At 41.5% G+C, this 20924-nt stretch overlaps 1 protein-coding gene across 1 annotated transcript in view; it reads left to right on the forward strand.

Annotated features, from left to right (window-relative positions):
• The window catches only part of ptpn11b (protein tyrosine phosphatase non-receptor type 11b), a 60712-nt gene that overhangs the window by 14101 nt on the left and 25687 nt on the right, over nucleotides 1-20924 (forward strand). The window contains exons 2-3 of the mRNA XM_070544992.1: nucleotides 9316-9438; nucleotides 20711-20905. Coding sequence (XP_070401093.1) covers nucleotides 9316-9438; nucleotides 20711-20905 — 318 coding nt within the window. The remainder of the gene's footprint in view (nucleotides 1-9315; nucleotides 9439-20710; nucleotides 20906-20924) is intronic.

Here is a 20924-nt window from a genome sequence, read left to right on the forward strand (position 1 = left end):
AGTGACAAAAGGAGATTTTCTAATCGCAAAGGCTGCAATTTGGCAGCGAGTGGTTAGCGCATTGCTAATATACGTGGAAAAGCCCATAGGAATGAGAAGAAAAAATGCCCAAGAAAAGTCAAAACGTACGTATAGTCAACAGAGCTGCTCCAACATGCAGCCGCCCAGAGCAGCGCAGTTCCGGAAAAAACACAGTTCCTCCATCTTAAATGCATTTGAGGTATAATCCTTACGGATTGTTTGTGTTCATTAGTAAAGTTCCTGCTTTAATCTGCTGCCTTGGCTCTTGGAACGAGAGTGAAAGAGATCGGTTCTGCCCCCCCGGTGAGGATAAGAGGGTCAGGTGCTGTCTGGGTCAGATGTCCGGCCCCATGCGGTCTGTTTTATTCCAGTTTAGGGTTTTGCTTCAGTGATGCTTAGCTCACTGAGATAATTTAAACGGCCATGAAAAAATGTTTTTGCCCCTTTAAAAATGTGTTGCTTGTATTTGTCGGACTTGAATGTCTCAGATATTTGAAATCGGACTAAATTAAACTGTGAAAAAACTAAAGGCTAATGATGCTTTAATTGATTGAAGGGAAAATGTACCCAAGCCAGAAAATAAACCACCTTTTGAAATCATACTGCCGTATTTCACCTTGCTTTTTAGCAGGGGAACTGCTGCAATAATGCGTGATCCTGGAGTTCTTTGGTGATTTTGTGACCTCGAGGGACCAGTAGCATGGAATGCTTTTGCTACTAATCTGGGAAGGGGTGCAGTGCTTAGCTAGCATGGAAAACACATTTATTACGTCAAGCATCGCTCACTCGTCTGGTAGAAAGCCCGTAAAAGAAAGATACAGAAAAAGCATTTGATGGACTATGAGATCATTGGTGTAATCTTACTGTGTCTAATTTCTAATTCCATTTTTGGTTCTTTTTAAAACACAGGAAAGGTTTCTCTTTACCTTGCTAGCGTTTCGTTTGCCGACTGCAAAACATCCTCCGAGCGTCAGCAGTCGGCAAACAGAATGTTAGCAAGGTAAAGAGAAACCTTTCCTGTGTTTCAAAAAGAACCAAAAATGAAATGGGCTATGAGAACTCTGGAGAAATATTCTGTGGATTACTGAGACAAAAGGGGGACAATCTGGAAGGTGTGTGTCCCGTCCCGTGTAAAACCAACTCTGCATTTCAGAAGAACACCGTCGTAGCAGCACGCTAACATGGTGGTGTGATGGTCTGGGGCTACTTTGCTGCTCTGGGAGCTGAGAAGGGAATGGAGAAGAGAATGTCTGACCTTTCACCTGAAACAGGCCGTTCACGTTGGAAAATCTTCTGATGTGTTGGCAACTAAAACAGTTCTGTAAATAATCGTGGTTGAGGTTTTCTTGTCTGATATTGAAATATACTCATGAGACTGGCGTTGTATTAAAACATACCTCTCATCTTTTCATTTCTATTCAGGTTCAAATATACTTTATTAACCCCCAACAGGAAGTAGTTTGGTTACTGAGCATCAAACTGATTACACAGCTAATTCAATTCAATTCAATTCAAAAATACTTTATTAATCCCAGAGGGAAATTGATTGCTGTAGTAGCTCAGAATAATAATAATAATCAAGTCATCAAAGAGTTGTTGTATTTTACAATGGCTGTTGGCAGGAAGGATCTCCAGTAGCGGTCAGTGTTGCAGCGAAACTGAAGAAGCCTCTGACTGAAGACACTCTTCCGTTGTCGGACAGTCTTGTGAAGAGAATGCTCAGGGTTGTCGTCATTTTCTTGATTTTCTGGAGAATCCTTCTTTGCATTATCTCCTCCAGCGGTTCCGAAACAGCCGAAACTCTGGCTGAGTCCTTGAAAGGGCTTGGAGTTCCTCCATCTTGTTGGCCAGTGATCTCACATTGCCCATTATGATCGATGGAAGAGATGGTTTGAATTTCCTCTTTCTCTGTCTCCGTTTTGCTCCCGCTCTGCACCCACGCTTCTTGTGTTTTATCTCATTTGGGATTTGTGGCTTCAGTTGAGGTATTATTTCAGCCTTTCCAATGTTAATCAGCTGCTCCTGATTGTAAAAAAGCTTGTTGCCATGGTTACGCTTCATAACAAATGCTCAAAAAGTCAAAAAAGCTAAAAAAAAAATAGCTGTAAAAATCCTCTAAGCTTCACAGCACCAGAAACAGAAAAGTAAAGTGTACAAAAAATACAGTTTTTCTTGAGAAACTTGAAGAAAAAATGCCCAAGAAAAGGCTAAACTTACACATAGTCAACAGAGCTACCCCAACATGCAGCCACCCAGAGCAGCGCAGTTCCGGAAAAAGAGAAGGTTGCATTCTGTAAGAATGAAGTAAGAATGACTTCCTGTGGTCGAAGATGGCTCCTGCAGCCTTTTTCTACTTAAAACAAGTGCCTTTCTCACTCTTGCTCCGTGAGTTTTGTGGCTGTTGCTAGTTACAGATCAGTGCTAGAAGATTTTAGATGGCGAGCGAAGACGAGTCGTAAACAGTAAGTTAAAGAGCAAGTCACCCCTTACATGAAGCGTACTTCACTCCCACTTCATGTTTGAAAAATGCAACAAATGCTGTTGCCTAGCAGACCGAGAGGGTGGAGCCACTAACCAATACACACACTCACGACATTGTGACATCATAATGTACCAGTTTACATCATAGCATACCTCTTAGCCAATAGCGATGGCAGATTTAAATTCAAATGCAGTGAAGAGTTTTTACCTGACAACGGCACAACACTGACAGTTTCAGGCAGAAAATTTTAATTTGAACTAAAATGCACTAAAGTGCAAAACTATTGACTACACGTGTCTACAGCACGATTAGACACGCATTTATATAGTTTATCAGAAAAAATAGTTGATTTGGGGGTGACTTGCTCTTTAAGTGGATGAATACATTTCACTGTAATATTGAGTTGTTGGTCATTCAAAAACTGACTATTTGCTTCTAATTCACTGTTAGCATTGTTAGCTAAATGTTAGCCTCTAGCCTGCTTCACTCAATATTACCATACCATACCATACCATATGGCACTCAATATTGGAGTACAACAAAAAGTTTTCGTGGCTTCTCATGTGTACAAGAAATAACTTGTGGGTCGCTCCAGTTTACTGGCTTCAGGTCTGCTGCGTTTTGCTGCCTGGTGGTGAATTACAAATGTCAGCTCTGCAGCGTTAGCTGGCGCTGACCCGATTGTAAACAGAAACTACGTCCCTCTTTGGCCTTTTCGAAAGGAGAAAAACGGACAACCCCCCAGCCGTCAGAGAAGGAAGTCTGCTTCAACGTGACCTTCCTTCCAACATGATTGAGACATGAAACTGTTTTATGATGATTTCACTGTCACATTTGAACATATTGCACCTTTAACGTTATTGTTTTCTCTACTCAGCCTGTCTCACCTGGCTCTTGTATCGCTCCTCCTTAAGTATTTTTATTATTCTCTTCATCAACATCAAAACAAGTCTGGATGTTTTGTGATCGAAAAGCAGAAAAGTGTCACTTTTGATTCATGCTCTCAACGGAAAACAGTGACAGTTGCTTTATCTCTAAAACCTGCGTGTCACATTTACATTTAGATCCAAAGAGCAATTTCCTACTTTGATTTTAGTAAATGTCACTCTTGCTTCATGTGTTGAAATATCACTTTGACAAAAATGACATTTCATAAGGATTTGTGTCTGATAACCTGCTCAGATTCAAAACCGATCACAAAGTGTTTTAGTGTGTATTTGTGAGTTTTTGTGCGTGACACAAGATCACCTGAGCGGATGCCTGACTCTTATTTTCATCTTACTGTCATGGGTTTGTGCCGGGTCGTACAGAAACAACAACGCCTAGATCCTCACCCACCATTTGGAGCTTTTAGATGTTATCATCTGGGTTTGAACTTCATGAAGGCGCTCCTGTGTTTCCCGCTGCTTTCTCTCTGCTGGCTGAAATGAATCAATAAAAAGCTTTTGTAATGTGCCGGGGGCAGGTGTGAAAGCTGATGATTTAGGTTGTGAAATGCTTGGTTTCCGTGACTCTGGTAGTTTTCCCATTCTTGAAGAATTAAAATCAGAAATATTTTTATTTTATTAAAACAATAAATGACTGGAGCAAAAGTGTTTTTCTTTTGTTTATTCTAAGGGGCAATTTCTTTAAAATTATCTTGCTATCTAATGGCTATTTTTAATTATTAGAATAAAATTTAAAAAAAATAAATTGTACATACTTTCCTTCAAATCCTCTACTTTAAAATGAACCTCGTGTTCACAAATGAGTGAAAGATGCCGCGGGAGATTGATAGTGATGCGGGCGTTGTACCGGTCTGTGGTGGTGAAGAGAGAGCTGAGATGAAGCTCTTGATTTACGAGTCGATCTATGTTCCAACCATCCAACGCCCACCTATGGTCACGGGCATCTCGTTAAGATACCTTCTGATGCCTCCCTGGTGAGGTTTTCTGGGCATATGCTGGAAGGAGAGCTAAAGGAAGATCCAGGAAACACTGGAGGGACTAGGTCTCTCGGCTGGCCAGGGAACGCCTGGAATTCCCCCAGAGGAGCTGGCCCATGAGGAGAGGGAAGTCTGGGCCTCCCTGTTTGGATGCATGGATGGGTGTCTCCTCAAACCCCCAGTGAGTCGTGGCGGATGGCTGCTTATACTGAGCCAGGATCCTCTGGAAGTTTATTACTGTTAAAAGGGAGTTTTCCTCTCCACTGTCGCTACATGCTTGCCTAGTATGAGGATTGCTGTAGTCTTTGACACGAGTCAGTGACTCGATGCAATTAGCTGGGTTCCTTATAAAAATGATAAATAGGAAACCTTTTACTAATTGGCCTAATGAACTGAACTTGCAATGTTTACTTTGTCAAGTGCCTTGAGACGACTCTTGTTGTGATTTGGCGCTGTTTAAATAAACTGAATTCAATTGAATTTGGGAACTTTTTTGGGTAAATCTATACAGTTCCTGGTGATTTTACCTTATTTCTTCATGATTGATTAAACAAAAAAAATCATAAAAACTTTGCATTTCCATTTCCATTTGAAGTCCGACTCGTCTGACCTCGACACACAAACGCACCAGTGGGGCCTCTGATGGCTAATGGAGTGTTGGATTAGCCAGCAATGGAACACAGTAGCTGGGGGGTTTAACCCAGTGATCCCGTCTTAAACTCTTTAGCCAAACAGTTGACGCACAGCCATTCACTGGGATGTTAATTGCTGCCTCTTCCAGGGTGATTTCCTGCCTCATGCATTAAACAGGAATTTTACTCAGCCCTCTGCGTGTTAACGCTAAGTGCACCTGTACTTGGTTTATGACTAACTGATGGGTCAATCACCCTGGGAAGTGGGTGCGATAAATATTTGCAAACGGTGTTTAGCAGCAGAGGAAGTGAAGGCTTTTCTGTCCCGTAAGCGATGAAGGACTTCCCTTTCCAACCAGAACAGCTCCTGTATGCGTTCCTTTTTTCTTTTCATTAAAAGAAGGATGGATAAGCTGGTGTTTACATATGCAGCATTAAACCATGTGAATAATTCTATCATGGGACCCTAAAGAGGACGTGGGTTACTGGAAGTGTATTTCATTGTGTCCAACTTGGACATGTTTTTAAAGAGCAGCTTTACTGAGAAACAGTTCTTACTCATTCTTTTTGAAAATGATTGGTCACTTTGAGTTTAACATGGAGGCTGAGCGTGAAAATAGTCTTCTACTCATATTTCCTGCATTCAAAGGTGGAGATTAAATTCTCCAGTGTGTGATGGTGACTAACGGGCTTTTAAGACTTTAAATCCTGCTGTGTGCTACTCACTGCTCCTCTGGCTGATTCTAGCTCCTGAAACAGGGTAGTGAGAGTTTTCCCATATATATATATATATATATATATATATATATATATATATATATATATATATATATATATATATATATATATAATATATATAATATATATATATCTTAGGTGTGTTCTTGCTGTCTTTGTTTTCGGTCTTTTTCTTCTGTTATCATGTTTGCTCGGTGATATAATGTTCTGATTACTGACATTTTGTGTATGGTGGGGTGTTCTGATGTCCATAATAGATATTGGCCTGTGTGTGTTGGTTTCCAGTATGTGTTTATGTTTAGGGTCCCGTCGGTCTGCCTGGTGATTTTCATATCCATAAATGCTATGCTGCCTTCTGTTTCTGACTCATAAGTGAATTTTATGTTGCCCGTGTCGTCGAAGTTGTTTAAGTGTTGTGTTAGTGTTTCTGTTTGACCTTTTGGTATGATTTCCACTATGTCATCTACGTAGCGTTTCCATAGTTTTATTTTGCAGTTGGGGGGGGGGGGTAGTGGCTACGGCTTTTGTTCCATGAAAAACTCACACAGGGTGGCTGATAACGGGTTACCCATGGCGAAGCCTTCCAGTTGTTTGTATATTGTGTTGTCGTATGTGAAGTAAGTGGAGTTAGCTACCAGTCCTATCAGTTGTGCTATGTCATCTGCTGTGAGGTTTGTTCTTTTGTGTAAAGTTTTGTCCTGTCTGATTCTGTTAACTACTATGTCTATGGTTTTTTGGGTTGGTGTTTTGTGAACAGAGATGTGACGTCATTTGAGATGAGTATGTCGTTGTCTTCTATTGTAATTTCATTTAGTTCTTTTGCCAGTTCTATGCTGTTTTTGCAGTGTTGATCTGTATTTCCTAATAACGGGCTGATGATTCTGCTGATATCTTTTGCCATGTTGTATGTTGGTGTACCTATGCTGTCAACTATTGGTCTAAGTGGGGTGTTTTGTTTGTGTATTTTTGGCGTTCCATATATTCTTGGTGTTATGTTCGCCGTGGGAATCCAGTGTTTATACATTTTTTCTGTTATTTTGCCTTTTTCGTGCAGTGGCTTCAGTAATTTTTTCATGTTTTTCTTAATGTGTTCTGTTGGATCTTTTTTAAGTATTTCATATGTATTTTTGTCTTCTAGCATCTGGTTCATCTGTTGTTTATATTTTTCTCTGTCCATAACTACTGTGGTTCTTCCTTTATCTGCCAGTAGAATAATTATCTGTTCATTTTTGGATAAAGCTGTCATGGCTGATTTTTCTTCTTTTGTAATATTGCTCTGTTGAATTTGGCTGTTTTTTAATATCCCAACTACGTTATTTCTAAGTTCTGCTTTCTTTCCCTCATCTGTGATCTGTTGACATGCTAGTTCTGTTGCTACAATAAATTCATCATATGGTATTTCTTTTGGCGTGACTGCAAAGTTTAAACCTTTCTTTAATATGTTTTCTTCTGCTTCTGTTAGTTTGTATTGTGAAATGTTACATACCCATGAGTTTGGTGTGGAGTTGCCTTGTATTTCTCCCCTCTTTTTCTTGTTTATGAGTTTGTTTAGCTTCTCTATGTGTCTTTCTTTTACTTTTGTGAACTCTTTTTCCTGTTTTTCCATCATGTGTCCTTTAATTACTTCCTCCATTTGTTTATCGAGTTTGTAATTCCTTTTCAAGTCCAGGTGTCCTCTTTCCAGTTCGTCCTCCACTCACCTCTGTTTGGTTATGACGTTCCTTATCCTCTCCTTGAGCAGTGCTCTCTGTGCTCTTTCTTTTACATTTAGTGCTGTCTTGGTCCGGATCGGTGTTTTCAGCTGTAGGCTGAAAAAGGCTGTAGGGTGTGATGTTTTCGTCCCGGCATCTTAAACAGAAGCGAAGGTGGTTTCTTAGACGTGCGCGTTTCTGGTGTAATCGTTCCAAACGACGGAAGTCCTTCGTTCCTTGGTGTCCGTATTTCTCTTTGAACATCTTAGGTGTGTTCTTGCTGTGCGTTATTTCTAATTCCATGTTGTCGTACTTTTTTAAAACACAGAAACGGTTTTGTTACCTGTTATTGATGCTATAGTTTCGCCGACGGCTGCCGGCTTCTTCAGGCTGACGCTGATGGTGGCGCGTCATGTCCTTCTCCGTTTATCTGCGGGCAGCAGAGGACGTTGTCGCCCTCTACTGCCCGCTCTCCCCAATATCTATATATTTTAGGGCTGCACGATATTAGGAAAACCTGCGATGTTCGATAACAATGTTTAATATTGCGATGACGATATTACTTGCGATAAATAAAAACTTAACTCAGGAACAAAAATAATCAAAAACAAAGAAATAAAAAATCATAACAATGAGAAAAGGCAAAGATGTGAGGAAAGGGAAAATGAAAATGAACAAGAAAAGGCGATCGTGGATCCCGGGAAAAGCAGAACAAAGCTAACTCAGGTGTTTGCTAACCATCAAAATCAAGTGCCATCCGCCTCGGGGGCGGGCATCTAACCTGTGAGAACCACCCAATTGGCTAAATGGGTGAAGAGCTCTATGTGATTTGTTAAAAAAAACACCATGTTTCCGTTTGGTTGACAGAATGCGTTATGTGTAGCAAACATTTGAGCTGACCATTCGTTGCGATATTTTTCTCTTCTTTGAGATATGCATTTGTGCATGCTGATATCGCGATAACGATATATTCATGATATATTGTGTAGCCCTAATATATATATATATGTGTGTATATATATATATATATATATGTATATATATATATATATATATATATATATATATATATGTATATACTTACATATATATATATATATGTATATATATATATATATATATATGTATATACTTACATATATATATATATATATATATATATACTTACATATATATATATATGTATGTATGTATATAGTCTATATATATATATAGACATCTATATATAGTATACATATATATATATATATATATATATACTATATATATATATATATATATATATATATATGTATACTATATATATATACAAACTATATGGTAAATGGCCTGTATTTTACATAGCGCATTCTAGAGTCCTGGAACCCCTCAAGGCGCTTTACAACACAATCAGTCATTCACCCATTCACACACACATTCACACACTGGTGGGGATGAGCTACGATGTAGCCACAGCTGCCCTGGGGCGCACTGACAGAGGCGAGGCTGCCGAGCACTGATGCCACCGGTCCCTCCGACCACCGCCAGCAGGCAACGTGGATTAAGTGTCTTGCCCAAGGATACAGCGACAGCAACAGACTGAGCGGGGCTCGAACCTGCAACCTTCCGATTGCGGGGCGAGCTCTTAACTCCTGTACCACCGTCGCATATGTCTATATATATATATATATATATATATATATATATATATATATATATAGATAGATAGATAGATAGATAGATAGATAGATGTCTTATCAATACATTCTTGCCAATACACACCCCTATGTTGTAATCTGTGTTTGATAGGATTATCTTTTTAAAATCGGTTTCTGTTTATATTTTCAGGTGGTTCCATCCCAACATCACCGGAATTGAGGCAGAGCAGCTCCTGTTGACCCGGGGAGTCCACGGCAGTTTCTTAGCCCGACCGAGCAAGAGCAATCCTGGGGATTTCACCCTCTCCGTCCGGTAAAGCTACCTTCGGTTTTTAACCTATTTAGCCTCGATGTGGCTGCCTATTTGAACCATTAAACCTGTCCTGCTGGCAGATTTGAGCTATTCTATAAAATCCACTCAAGCACGAGTTTCCAGAAAACCTAAAAACAAACAGGTTCTTGGTTTGATTAGAGCTTAACCACCCGGCACTGAAAAGACCCGGGATTCTTAGAAATGTCTTCTATGGGTCACTTTTGACGTCATATTATCAGTAGGTGGATAGAAGGCATTCACACATAAGTGTGTTTTGTTAGTTTTCCTAGGAAATCTGTTAGATAATGTGTGATCTAGTAACACATAAGTAGAATCGTGTATTTGTTTTTTTTAGGTTGGCCTGCAGGGTGAAATGGGGCAAACAAGCACAATGAAGAGATTTTTTTATAAGTACGCGTGTGGATGTTCTAATCGACTCAGGTCTCCAGGCTGTGGTGACTACAGAGGCCAAGTAGAGATAGAAGAAGAGGCAGTCTGAAGAGTTGCTCTTCCTTGGCGGCGGAAGCTTTTAAGAGATACATCCAAGCTCCTGGAAGAAAGCCCAGACATGTTTGTTTCTCTGAGGCTGACATGGTGACACAGTCAGGGGGAGGCTGTGTGTGTGTGTGTGTGTGCGTGCGTGTGTGCGTGTGTGTGTGTGTGAAGAGAGGAATCAGAGTATTTCGACAAGCAGGAGGTGTTAAATGAAAGTAGGAGACCTGTTCGGGGTTTGACCTTCACCACCTGTGGTTTGTTCGTTCGCGGCGCCAGGTGTCAAATAACCGCTGGAACGTCCGTGGAGCGAGCTGTGATCACAGCTTGTGGTCGGGGCAGATTTAAGAAGATAGCGCGATTGAGGTCAAATGGTCAAAATGTGCAAAGTGTCATCAGAAAGCAGCTAAATGCAGGTTACTGTAAGGTAAAGGGAGATAAGGAGGGATTATCGTAGAACTCAATGCAACCTAAAACCACACAAACACTGTCCTGCTTACTAATGGAAACCTTAAGTCCTGTCTGCATATAAACACAGCAGAAACAACTTTTTCTGCCATTTTTGCACAAACTATTTATATGCAAACAGCACGTTCATCAAGGAAACCTGAGATCTGTACATCTATCCAGATTAGATGCATGAATTATAATGGCCCTTACTTCTGAGACGTGCATCCTGCTGGAGTCTGAGAGCAGCCAAGACCACGATGTACTGCTGTCGTCTTAAAATATGGTTTGAATGACATTGTATTAATCTTTACTCTGCTAGTAGCTTGTTTTCTTATTTTAGTCTCAATGAAAGTGTAAAGGTCACTAGCAGCAGCAAAAAAGTTGCACTTCTGGTGCATCCCAGCAGGTTTTCAAGCCCAGCAGGAATTTCTTAATATTTTTGCCAAAATAACTGAAATGAAGAAAGAAATGTGTGAAACTCAGTAGGTTGCTTTGGGTGTAGACCCGTTTGCATTAGAGCTGTGAGCTAAGTGACATTAACACACATTGAGTTGTTTAAAATCCCTCAAAACACTTTAATCTTCTTCTAATACTGTGGTTTTTATTAAATTTTCATAAATATTTTCTAACTTTCTAGTTTTTAACGTTTCGCTTCCATTTGAACATTTTTACTTTGTTCTTTTTAAGCCTTATTTTATTCAAGTTTAGCCTGCAAATTAAAACTTAGCGTACACAAGTGATCAGTTATGGCCACTCGCCCTAAAAAGGGTTCATTAATAAACTGTAACTTAAATTCTGCCTAACAGGAAGTGGGCGTACATGTGCGGCTCACTTGCGTGAATCATCAGGTAAGGTGCTGATAAATTCCTGCAGAACCCTAAATGTAACATGGGGGCAGCAGTTAGCTCAGGTGGTAGAGCGGCTTGTCCGCTAATCAGAAGGTTGTAGGTTCGATTCCGTCTCCCTTCAGAGATCGCTGCCATTGTGTCCTTGGGCAAGACACTTAACCTGCCTTGCCCGCTGGTGGTGTTCAGCAACCTCGCTTTTGTCAGCAGGGCAGCTGTGGCTACGTTGTAGCTCGTCATCACCAGCGCGTGAATGGGTGGATGACTGATTGTGTTGTAAAGCACCTTGGGGGGCTGTAGAACCCTAAGAAGGCGCCATACAATACAGACCATTTATTTACTGACCCTAAATGTAACACGATTCATAAGAAGACACGCGCATAAAGAGTTGTTTCAAGACTATCTCTATGAACACTGACATGAATCCATCTGTAAAAGGTAGAATATTAATTAATTAATTATGAATCTTATAGAAAAATAATACACAAAATGGTTCAAACCTCTTCAAAGAAGAAGAAAATATCATTTCTATAGCGCCTCTCAAGATAAAAATCACGAGGCGCTTCACAAAAACAAAAATGTAAAAATAAAAAAAGCATTTAGAAAATGTTTAAAAATATATTTAAAATGAGCAAAAATAGGCAATTGTGATTTAAGAGAGAGAGAGAGAGTGAACAGGAAAGAGGGAAATCAGTGGATCCTGAGGAAGGTGGAATAGGTGGGGAGAGCAGAATAAAGAGAGAGAGGTGAAGAAGGTCATAAAAAAGCCAGCTTGAACAAGTGAGTCTTCAGCTGCTTTTTAAAGGAGACCACTGAGTCCACTGATCTCAGGCTCAGGGGGAGAGAGGTCCAGAGTCTGGGGGCCACAGCAGCAAATGATCTGTCACCTTTGACCTTTAGCCTGGTGCTGCACAACCAGTAGACTTTGATCACTGGACCTCAGGGACCTGCTGGGGGTGTAGGGACTAAGAAGATCACCAATGTAAGATGGTGCTTGTCCATGTAAGGCCCTATAGACCAGAACCAGGATGTTGAAATGAACCCTGAAGTTGAATGGCAGCCAGTGAAGCTGGAGGAGAAGCGGGATGATGTGGGTGTGTTTGGAGGACTTGGTCAGAAGACGAGCACAGGCATTCTGAACCACCTGTAGACGGTTCAGGGAGGTTCTGCTCAGACACGTGAAAAGAGAGTTACAGTAGTCTAAGAGTGAGGAGATGAAGGTGTGGAGAACTGTCTCAAGTTCAGAGCGGGACAGAATGGGACTCAGCTTAGCAACGTTCCTGAGATGGAAGAAGGAGGAGCGAACAAGAGAACTGACATGAGAATCCAGGGGGAGAGCTGGGTCAAAGGTCACGCCAAGATTCCTGACAGAAGGTTTGGTGTGAGAAGCAAGTTGACCAGGAGAGTCTCTGACTTTGGGAACCAGCTTGTCTGGGGCACAGATGAGGATCTCAGTCTTATCTTCATTCAGCTGAAGAAAGCTCCCAGCCATCCAGGTTTTGATAGAGTCTAAGCAGGTGTGTAACAGCTGTAGCTTAGACATCTCATGGGGCTTGAAGGAGATGTACAGTTGGATGTCATCTGCATAAAGATGGTAGGAGATTCCTTTGAAGGAGCTCACTATTAAACACCATTAAACCTGTAATCTGTAATCTAGATTTACCTCGAGCTGATACACGAGCAGCAGCATCCTTTTAGTGGTTTCTGTCTAGCAATAATTTACCATTTTCTTCTTTTTTAGACTCAAGAAAAGACAGAATAAAACAGTTTTCGTGGTTATTATTTCAGACGACTGACTCAGCAGTGCCTGTTAATGTCCAGATGGCTGCTGAGGGAAACGTCTTTTTCTTATCGTTTTCTCTCCGTCTCATCCTCTTATCTCCACTCCCTTCCTTCCTTTTTGAACCGTGAGGTTAACTCAGGAAGGTGGGGGTCAGACAGCGGAGTCTGAAATGCTAATGAGAGCTTTCTGATGGCTCCCAAATGAAATCAATTCAGATCTCAGAGGATGGGGGTGGGGGTGGGTGATAAAAAGTTGGAAGCAGAGAAAGTTTCTTAAGTTCTGCTCTGTAAGGAGAGCAGTCCAGGCGAGTTTTTGCCATCATTTTTCATGCTCTTTATACACTTCAAAGAGCCCAACAGAGGGATTTAAGGGCAATCTTGAAAGAGAATTTTGCCGAGCAAATTGCTGCAGAGAGTGAATTGATTTGCTCCCAACCTCTGAGTTATATAACACGGGCCTGGGTTTACAGCCAGTGTTTCCGCTGGTCAGGTTATTTTTAGGTTTGGACAGGAAACGGTGCCATTGCTAATAATAATAACAGTAATGATAATAAATAAAGAAATAACTAAATGAAATGCTATCGTTAGCCTTACTTTTATTAGCAAATTTTTCCACACAAAATCAGATAAAAGAAATGGGATGTGTGTTTATTAAGAAGTCTTTAGCTGAGTGGTTATTCATAATAAAGAACAGAAGTAATCACAGTATTTATACTTTTCTTCATCCTAAGCGATCTGATCTGCTGTTAAAGTCGATTGTTTATCAGTTCAGTGGATCTAAAATGGTGCCGTCTGCTTCCTCCATTGTTTTAAACAAACTTGTCTCTGATTTCACCGCTGATTGTATTTTATTTTTTTTTAGCAATGTCGCAATGGCCGTGGACAAAATCAGGTATAACATGTCGTAAGGATAATGTCCCAACCCACATCAGTGTTAGACATAACTAAACGATGGTCGCTGTCATGGTAAATGCAGAACAGCAGGGAGTCTAAGGCCTAGTCCACACGTAGCCGGTTTTTTTTAAACGAATATCCGCCCCTCCAAAAACTTGCATCCACACCACCTCGTTTAAAAAAAAAAACTCTGTCCACACGTACCCGGATAAATACGTTGTTACGGACATGCCAGACCTGTAGGCGGCAGTACTTCCCCCGTTCTTAACCTCGTCCTTCGTCTGTGGTCTTCCGCAAGGAGCAGTAATTCCGCTTGCAAAAACAAACAAGCAAAAAGCGCTTGGACAATTGATAAAGCGAGCGCAGCTCTGAGGGCATCCATGCTGTCGGCTAGTGTAAACACAGGTGGCGCACGTGATGTCAGCATTTTTTTGTCGTGGAAAGTGACGTTGCGGACCTTAAAACTCCGGTTTTGTCTGTCCACACGCAGACACCCAAAACGGAGGAAACGCAGATCTTCACTGTGGCCGAAGTTTTTAAAAAACTCCGTTTTCGTGTGGATGACAGGCCAAAACGTAGAGAAATATCTACGTTTTAGCAGATCCCCGGCTACGTGTGGACTAGGCCTAAGTCTCCTCCCCTTCTGGTCCGCTCATGGTAACCTGGGAACAAAGGAAACAGGGCTGTAAACGTTATTTCTGGTCTGGTTTGGCTCACATCACACTATTCAATTTACATGATCAATAATTACGTGCATTTTGTCTGTCTGTCACGTCGTGAGAGATTTGTTGGCTTGTTAAAATTAAGATGACTACAAATCAGACGTCGCATATATGACATCACCGCAGAACCTCTTCTCCCCAGCGTAGCTGCTACCTGTCACACGGCCAGAGTTATCCTAGTTTTCTCCACCAATAACGTTCCTTTTGTCCTGGAAGAAGGATGCGAAGCTCGCTCTTTTTCTTTTCCTCTTCTCTGGAGCTACTGCTAATGCTAGCTTGGGCTAATGCTGGCCAAGCTACTGCTAACATTCTTGTTGAACAAAAGAAAAACAACTAAGAAGAATGCCGGAGTACCACTCACATTCCAGAATGCACTGGGAATACCCAGACCATGAATGAACGCCAGATAGATCCACAGCTTGTAGTCCGACCCAACTGCTCGCACACTCCCCACCACAATCGCTACGTAAACCAGCCAATCAGCATGCAGCTCATTCATCTCCTGGTCAAGTGGGCGGGGCAAACCAGTCTACATATTAGGGATCATTATTATGGGGTTGTGTTTGGCCATTTTAAGCCCCAAAAATGTTTATATGACATTTAGACTCTCAAAGAACAGTTTGTAAAAAAAAGAGAGTAGTTCTAGGACCCCGTTGAATATTTTGTTTTACCAGCTCATTAAATCACAAACTGATCTCTTATCTGCCGTCGTGACTGATTGTCATAATAACTCAGAACATCAGGCCTTCCCACAAGCATCAACACATTCTGTACTTGTGAATCCTGCTTTGGCCGCCGCTGTTGCCCAGCTGCTTCCCACTTGCATTGTTGGTATTGATGAAGCTGGTCAGCATGGAAGAGCAGAGCCTAATGGACTTCCTTGAACTTTAATGATTAGAAAGAGAAGATTGGAGAGGAATGGGAGGCCGGAGTGAAACAAGAGACGTGGCAAAAGAGAATAAAAGGAGAATTAAGGCTTCTGTCTCCCTTCCGTGTAAATCCTGGAGAAGTTCATGTTACTTTAAAGTGTTTCACAGCTGCACACAGAAATCTCTCCCTATTGCTCAGAAACAAACAAAAACAAAAAAAAACTTATTTTTCTGTTAATAGTTTATTTGAACAACAGCTTGGACTTTATTTGGTCATTAACTTTGATTTGCTGCAAACGTACTTAAAAAATCGGTCTAATTTAATTTCAATTAGTGGGAAAACTAAGATGAATGTCTGCTTTTGCTATAAACAAATCCAAGTGAAGGAGAGCAGGCTGACATGTTTTTATGAAAATATATATTTTTTGCAGTTTTAATCATTTTCTGATGTATTTTGGGATTTTTTCTGTTACTTTTTACATTCTTAGAAGGACCTGAGCACCCAGTTGTTATTATTGATGAGAGGAAGTGCTTAAAAAGTCTTTAAACCAGTTTTCAATCTGACCTTTTTTATTTGTAAACAACCCACCATAATTGTTTATTCTCAACCGGTAAACTTCCTGTGTGGATTATATTACCGCAGTGGAAGATCAACTTCAGTCTCATAAACAAGATTGAAGAACATCTAAATATTGAGGAAAATCGAATTCCCCCTTTAGATGTGTTGTTGTGTTTAGTTGAAGAGTTCAGAACCACCCAGCACAGCGGTGCAGCGTTAGCCTTGTGTTTTATAATTACCGCAGTTGTACGACATTTAAGCTGCAGATTCAGTTGTGTCCGATGTTTTTATGGCACGAGGGGCAGGAGTGAATTTGGATGAGAGCCTTTGTGCATTGGGCTCCTCTCAGAAGCTGTTGTGTCTAATGTTAATGGGTCATTTGGATCCTCTTCTGTCCAATTGTTGTGCAGTGGAGGAGCAGCTGAGCTGTTGGACTCATTGTTTTATTTATAAAGCACTTTTCACTATCAGATAGCCCAAAGTGCTGCACAAGACACAAGGTGGTATAAAATGGTCAAAAGCAAAAAACAAATGAAAACAAAACAAGCTTAAAACTCTTACAGCAACCACACAATAAAACACATCTGTGTGAATAAAGAGCCAATAATCAGCTTCTTTTATTGATTTAGAGTGTCCTTAAGGAGAGAACCCAGCGAGTGTTTGTGAATGGTCAGATGCCCTTAGCATCGGTCTCTAATACGGGATCTCCTCAGGGATGTGTTTTGTTCCCCCTGTTGTTCGTATTGTACACAGGTAGTTGTCGGGTCAACCAGGAAAACGGGTTCTTGGTTACGTTTTCAGATGACACTGTTTTGGTGTCCTTCCTTTCAGGGCCGGAAATGAACCATGGCCCTGCGTTGTCAGAGTTTGTGGAATGGTGTGATAGCAACTGTCTGGATTTAAATGTCACAAAAATCAAGGACATGGTTAGAGATTTTAGACGTGTCTCTCCACAGCAGCAGCATAATACATGGCCATGTGGTCGAGGTGGTGAATAAGTACAAATACCTAGATTCTTGGATTGACAACAAGGTGTGGTTCGACACGAATACAGACTCCATTTTTAAACGTGGCCAGCAGAGAATATATCTTTTAAGGGAATTCAATTATTTGAATGTAATTAAAAGGACTCTATGCAACTTTTATTGCTGCTTCATAGAGAGTCTTTTAGTGTTTTCATTCATTTGCTGGTACAAGGGTTTGTCGGTGAAAAACAAGAACAAACTGCAAAACATTGTCAAAATCTGCTGTAAAATCACTGGAGTTACACAAAGAGACCTTCAGTCTCAAATCAAATCAAATCAAAGATACTTTATTAATCCCAGAGGGAAATTAGTTTCAGTGCACACAATTCAGAGATCAGACATACATGGGCAAGACACATGACAAGAGTTGGTGACTGTGGTCATTCGCAACCCTGAGTCGCGCTACCTTAATAGAGATAAGAGGGTTACATGAGGATTGGTTCAGGTGGATGGAAAAAAAAGGCACTTCAGAGTTACCCTCCACCGGGAGAGCGGCTTTCCTCTGCAAAAAACACCTCAGACAGATATGCAACAGACTTCAGACAGCACAACATAAGTGTCCACTAGGAGGGGTGGTGGGTTGCAACTATCCCTACTTCAGTTCCTGCAGCCACGATAAGCAGCGCATGTCACCTCAGTGTGGATGGGGGAGCGGGCGCTACAGAAGGCTAAATGTATTTTGGGTCAGCCTCTCCACACGCTACACTCGGAGTTTCAGCTCATGCCCTCAGGGTGTCGCTTTTATGTACCCTCTCAGAAAACTAATAGTTTTTCTAATTCTTTTATACCTTCTGTTATTGACCCGTTAAACTTTAAAAGAGGTGTGACCAAGAAACTCGGATCCTGTGAATGAGCCCGTTGTGAGGGCCACTCATCAATAGGGCCTCTATATTTAATGTCATGTTGGTAGGGACACATTGATGGATTGATTGATTGATGGTTTGACTGATTGTTGTTTGTTTGTATAATGTTGTGTTGTTTCTAGCTTTTTATGGTTTTTATGGTTTTATGGTTTTTATAAGTAAATTGCCCCTTGGAACCAATAAAGTTTTCTGAATCTGATGCGTATTGGACCATCTGTAACTGGTAAATGGAAGTTTGATTGAAGATGTTTCCATTGTCAGAACTTCAGAGTAAATTCTGGGAGGGGGTCCTCTTAGCTGCTGTGTCTCCATACAAAGATCTGTAAACGTTAGCAAAGCTTGACTACTGCGTTGAGTGTCAAAAGGAAATGCTGCATCCATTTTTGACTCTAAATTGATCTGGTGATTTATGTTTGAATGAATCTCTGGTGCTAACTTCTCACACTACTCTCTGCTAAATCTAAAACAGAGCAATGGAAGAAGTGCAGCTTCTCTGAGGAAAACATGAACCCGCCACCCTTTTAGCCGCAGCTCATCTCTTCCTCCTCATCGGTAAACGTGACGCCAGGGCTTTCATCTGAAGACCTGACAGATACATCCTGCGTTTAAGTGTGCAGCAGGAAAAACCAGCTACTTCCTGCATGTCTTTTCGTCTCCCAACAACAACCAGAAGCCTTCCTCTTAGTTCTGCACCTCAGCGGCGAGCTCTGTGCAGGTTGCCTCCGTATTTTTATGCACTGACTGTTGTGCTTTGTCTGATTTTTAATGGTTAAACTAAGGTTAAACCTCAGTAAATTCTAGGTGTTAATAATCAACCCTTTATTGAAACAGTGGAGCACAATTCAGAGTTAAATAACAGTTCGCCCCCCCCCCCCCCCCCCACCCCCCCCACCCCCCGATCTCATGTTGCAATAAATCCATAAATGTTATGAGCGTCAAAGAGGGAGAGCACGGACGAGGATGAAAACCTAATGGGATGGGTTTGCCTCATTCCTCCCGGTAATGGTGTTGAACTCTATTGGAAAAAACGGGGCTCTGACCTGAGCGACTAGGAGGGGGGAGGGGCCCGTAACAGGGCCAGAGACCTGTGGCAGCCGTCCAACGGCCACTAATAGAGCTATAAAGCAATTACCATGAAATACAGCGAGAGAAGGGGAGATGGATTATAGGACAAATAAATGTGGAGAAGAGGATTTATGGTGGGCTGAGTGGAAGGAAGGATGAGGGAGAAGGGGGGGATGTGAAATTCATTACAACAACAAGGAAATTGATGGAGGGAAGCAGGATTTGTGTCATTTGATATCACCATTAGCTGATGATCAGTTAGAAAGACGACTGTTGTGTTTCGGCCTGCAGATCAGAATCGTACCGGTTTCCTCTCTGGACCTCGTGTCTGCCTCACGGGGATCTCTGGGCTGACACACGTTTACATTTCTTGTGCCATCGTCGGTAATGGTGAGGGCTCGACGATACGGCCTCAAATCAATATCACAATATTACGAGCCGTTCATCATGATGACGGTAAATGGACGACAAATACTCGTACGCGCAAAAACAAAAGTTTGTCCACTAGAAGGCTGTGATGTCACAACTGTTGCACAGCCAGGATTCCCAAGGCCGGAGCAGCGATGGATCTGGTCGAGGAGAAGCTTGATCCCAATAAATTCTTCATCAAGCGTCTGGCAACGTTTTGGATTTGGTCGCTGCTGCCATTCGCTACTTCAACATTTCAATCGTCCCCCATTTTCTCATGGTCTTTTCCTTCTTTTTCCTGACCGGATGGGGGGGAGTCACATGACTACACAAAGTCATGTGACTCCACCCCATCCGGTCCATTGAACAGCATCTTAAAGAAACTTGAACTTGGCAACCTACGCATCTTTTCTTTTTGTAATGCCGACATGTAATGCCGGTGATAGTCATAGATACAAACAAAAATAGTCACAGATTTCGATATCGTGACGTTAGGTATATTGCCCACTTTTAACGGAGACGCAGTAAGCTTTAGAGCCGCCTAGTTAAATGTTATTAATCAGAAAACGAAAGAGACTAAATGTTTCTTCTGACATTCATCAGAACAAACTTTTTAACATTTAGGGTGTCGAACTTCGGTCCTCGAGGGCCGGTATCCTGAATCTTTTTGTTGTTTCCCTGCTCCAACACGGCTCATTCACTTGTGTAGCAGCTCATCGGGCTCTTCAGAAGCCTGTTAATCACCAGCTGATTGAATCTGGTGTGTTGGACCAGGGAAATGACTAAAACGTGGGATAGCAGCCCTCGAGGACTGGAGTTTGACACCTGTGATTTAAACTTTGTCTGCGTTTGATGCTAATTTGCACTTTTTCAAAAAGAAAAAATTTCTGTTTTTATTTACACTGATTTTCAACAGTTTTGCAAAAAATAAAATGTTGCAGCAATTACAAAAGTAATTTTAAGGCTAGATGTCGATGATGGAAAGGGTTAGGCTGTTGTACAATAAAAAAATAGCATACACTCTTAAAATGAGACCAGATGGCTTGATAGTTGGACATGTTAGTGGTGTATAGGCTTTCATACACAGTGTGTGGGCGAACTCTTGATTTTCTTTGTGTGAGCATACACTGTACAGGCCTGAGTGTGGGTGGCTGCTTGTGTGTGTTCAGTCAGTGCTTAGATTTCCACAGGGCAACCATACCAAACAGAAATGCTTCTTCACCGAGAAACGCATCTTCTAGCAACCGATTGCTGCAAATGTGATTTAAAAAACACATTTCATATTCTTTTCCATTCAGGCGTAACAATGAGGTGACCCACATTAAGATCCAGAACTCTGGAGACTACTATGACCTGTACGGAGGTGAGAAGTTCGCCACGCTAGCCGAGCTGGTGCAGTATTACACCGAACAACAGGATCTCCTGCGTGAGAGGAACGGCCATGTCATCGAGCTCAAGTATCCGCTCAACTGCAAGGATCCAACGTCTGAGAGGTAGAATCCCACCTCCACA

Source organism: Nothobranchius furzeri, chromosome 15 (genome assembly GCF_043380555.1).
Source record: "Nothobranchius furzeri strain GRZ-AD chromosome 15, NfurGRZ-RIMD1, whole genome shotgun sequence".
Taxonomy (NCBI): Eukaryota; Metazoa; Chordata; class Actinopteri; order Cyprinodontiformes; family Nothobranchiidae; genus Nothobranchius; species Nothobranchius furzeri.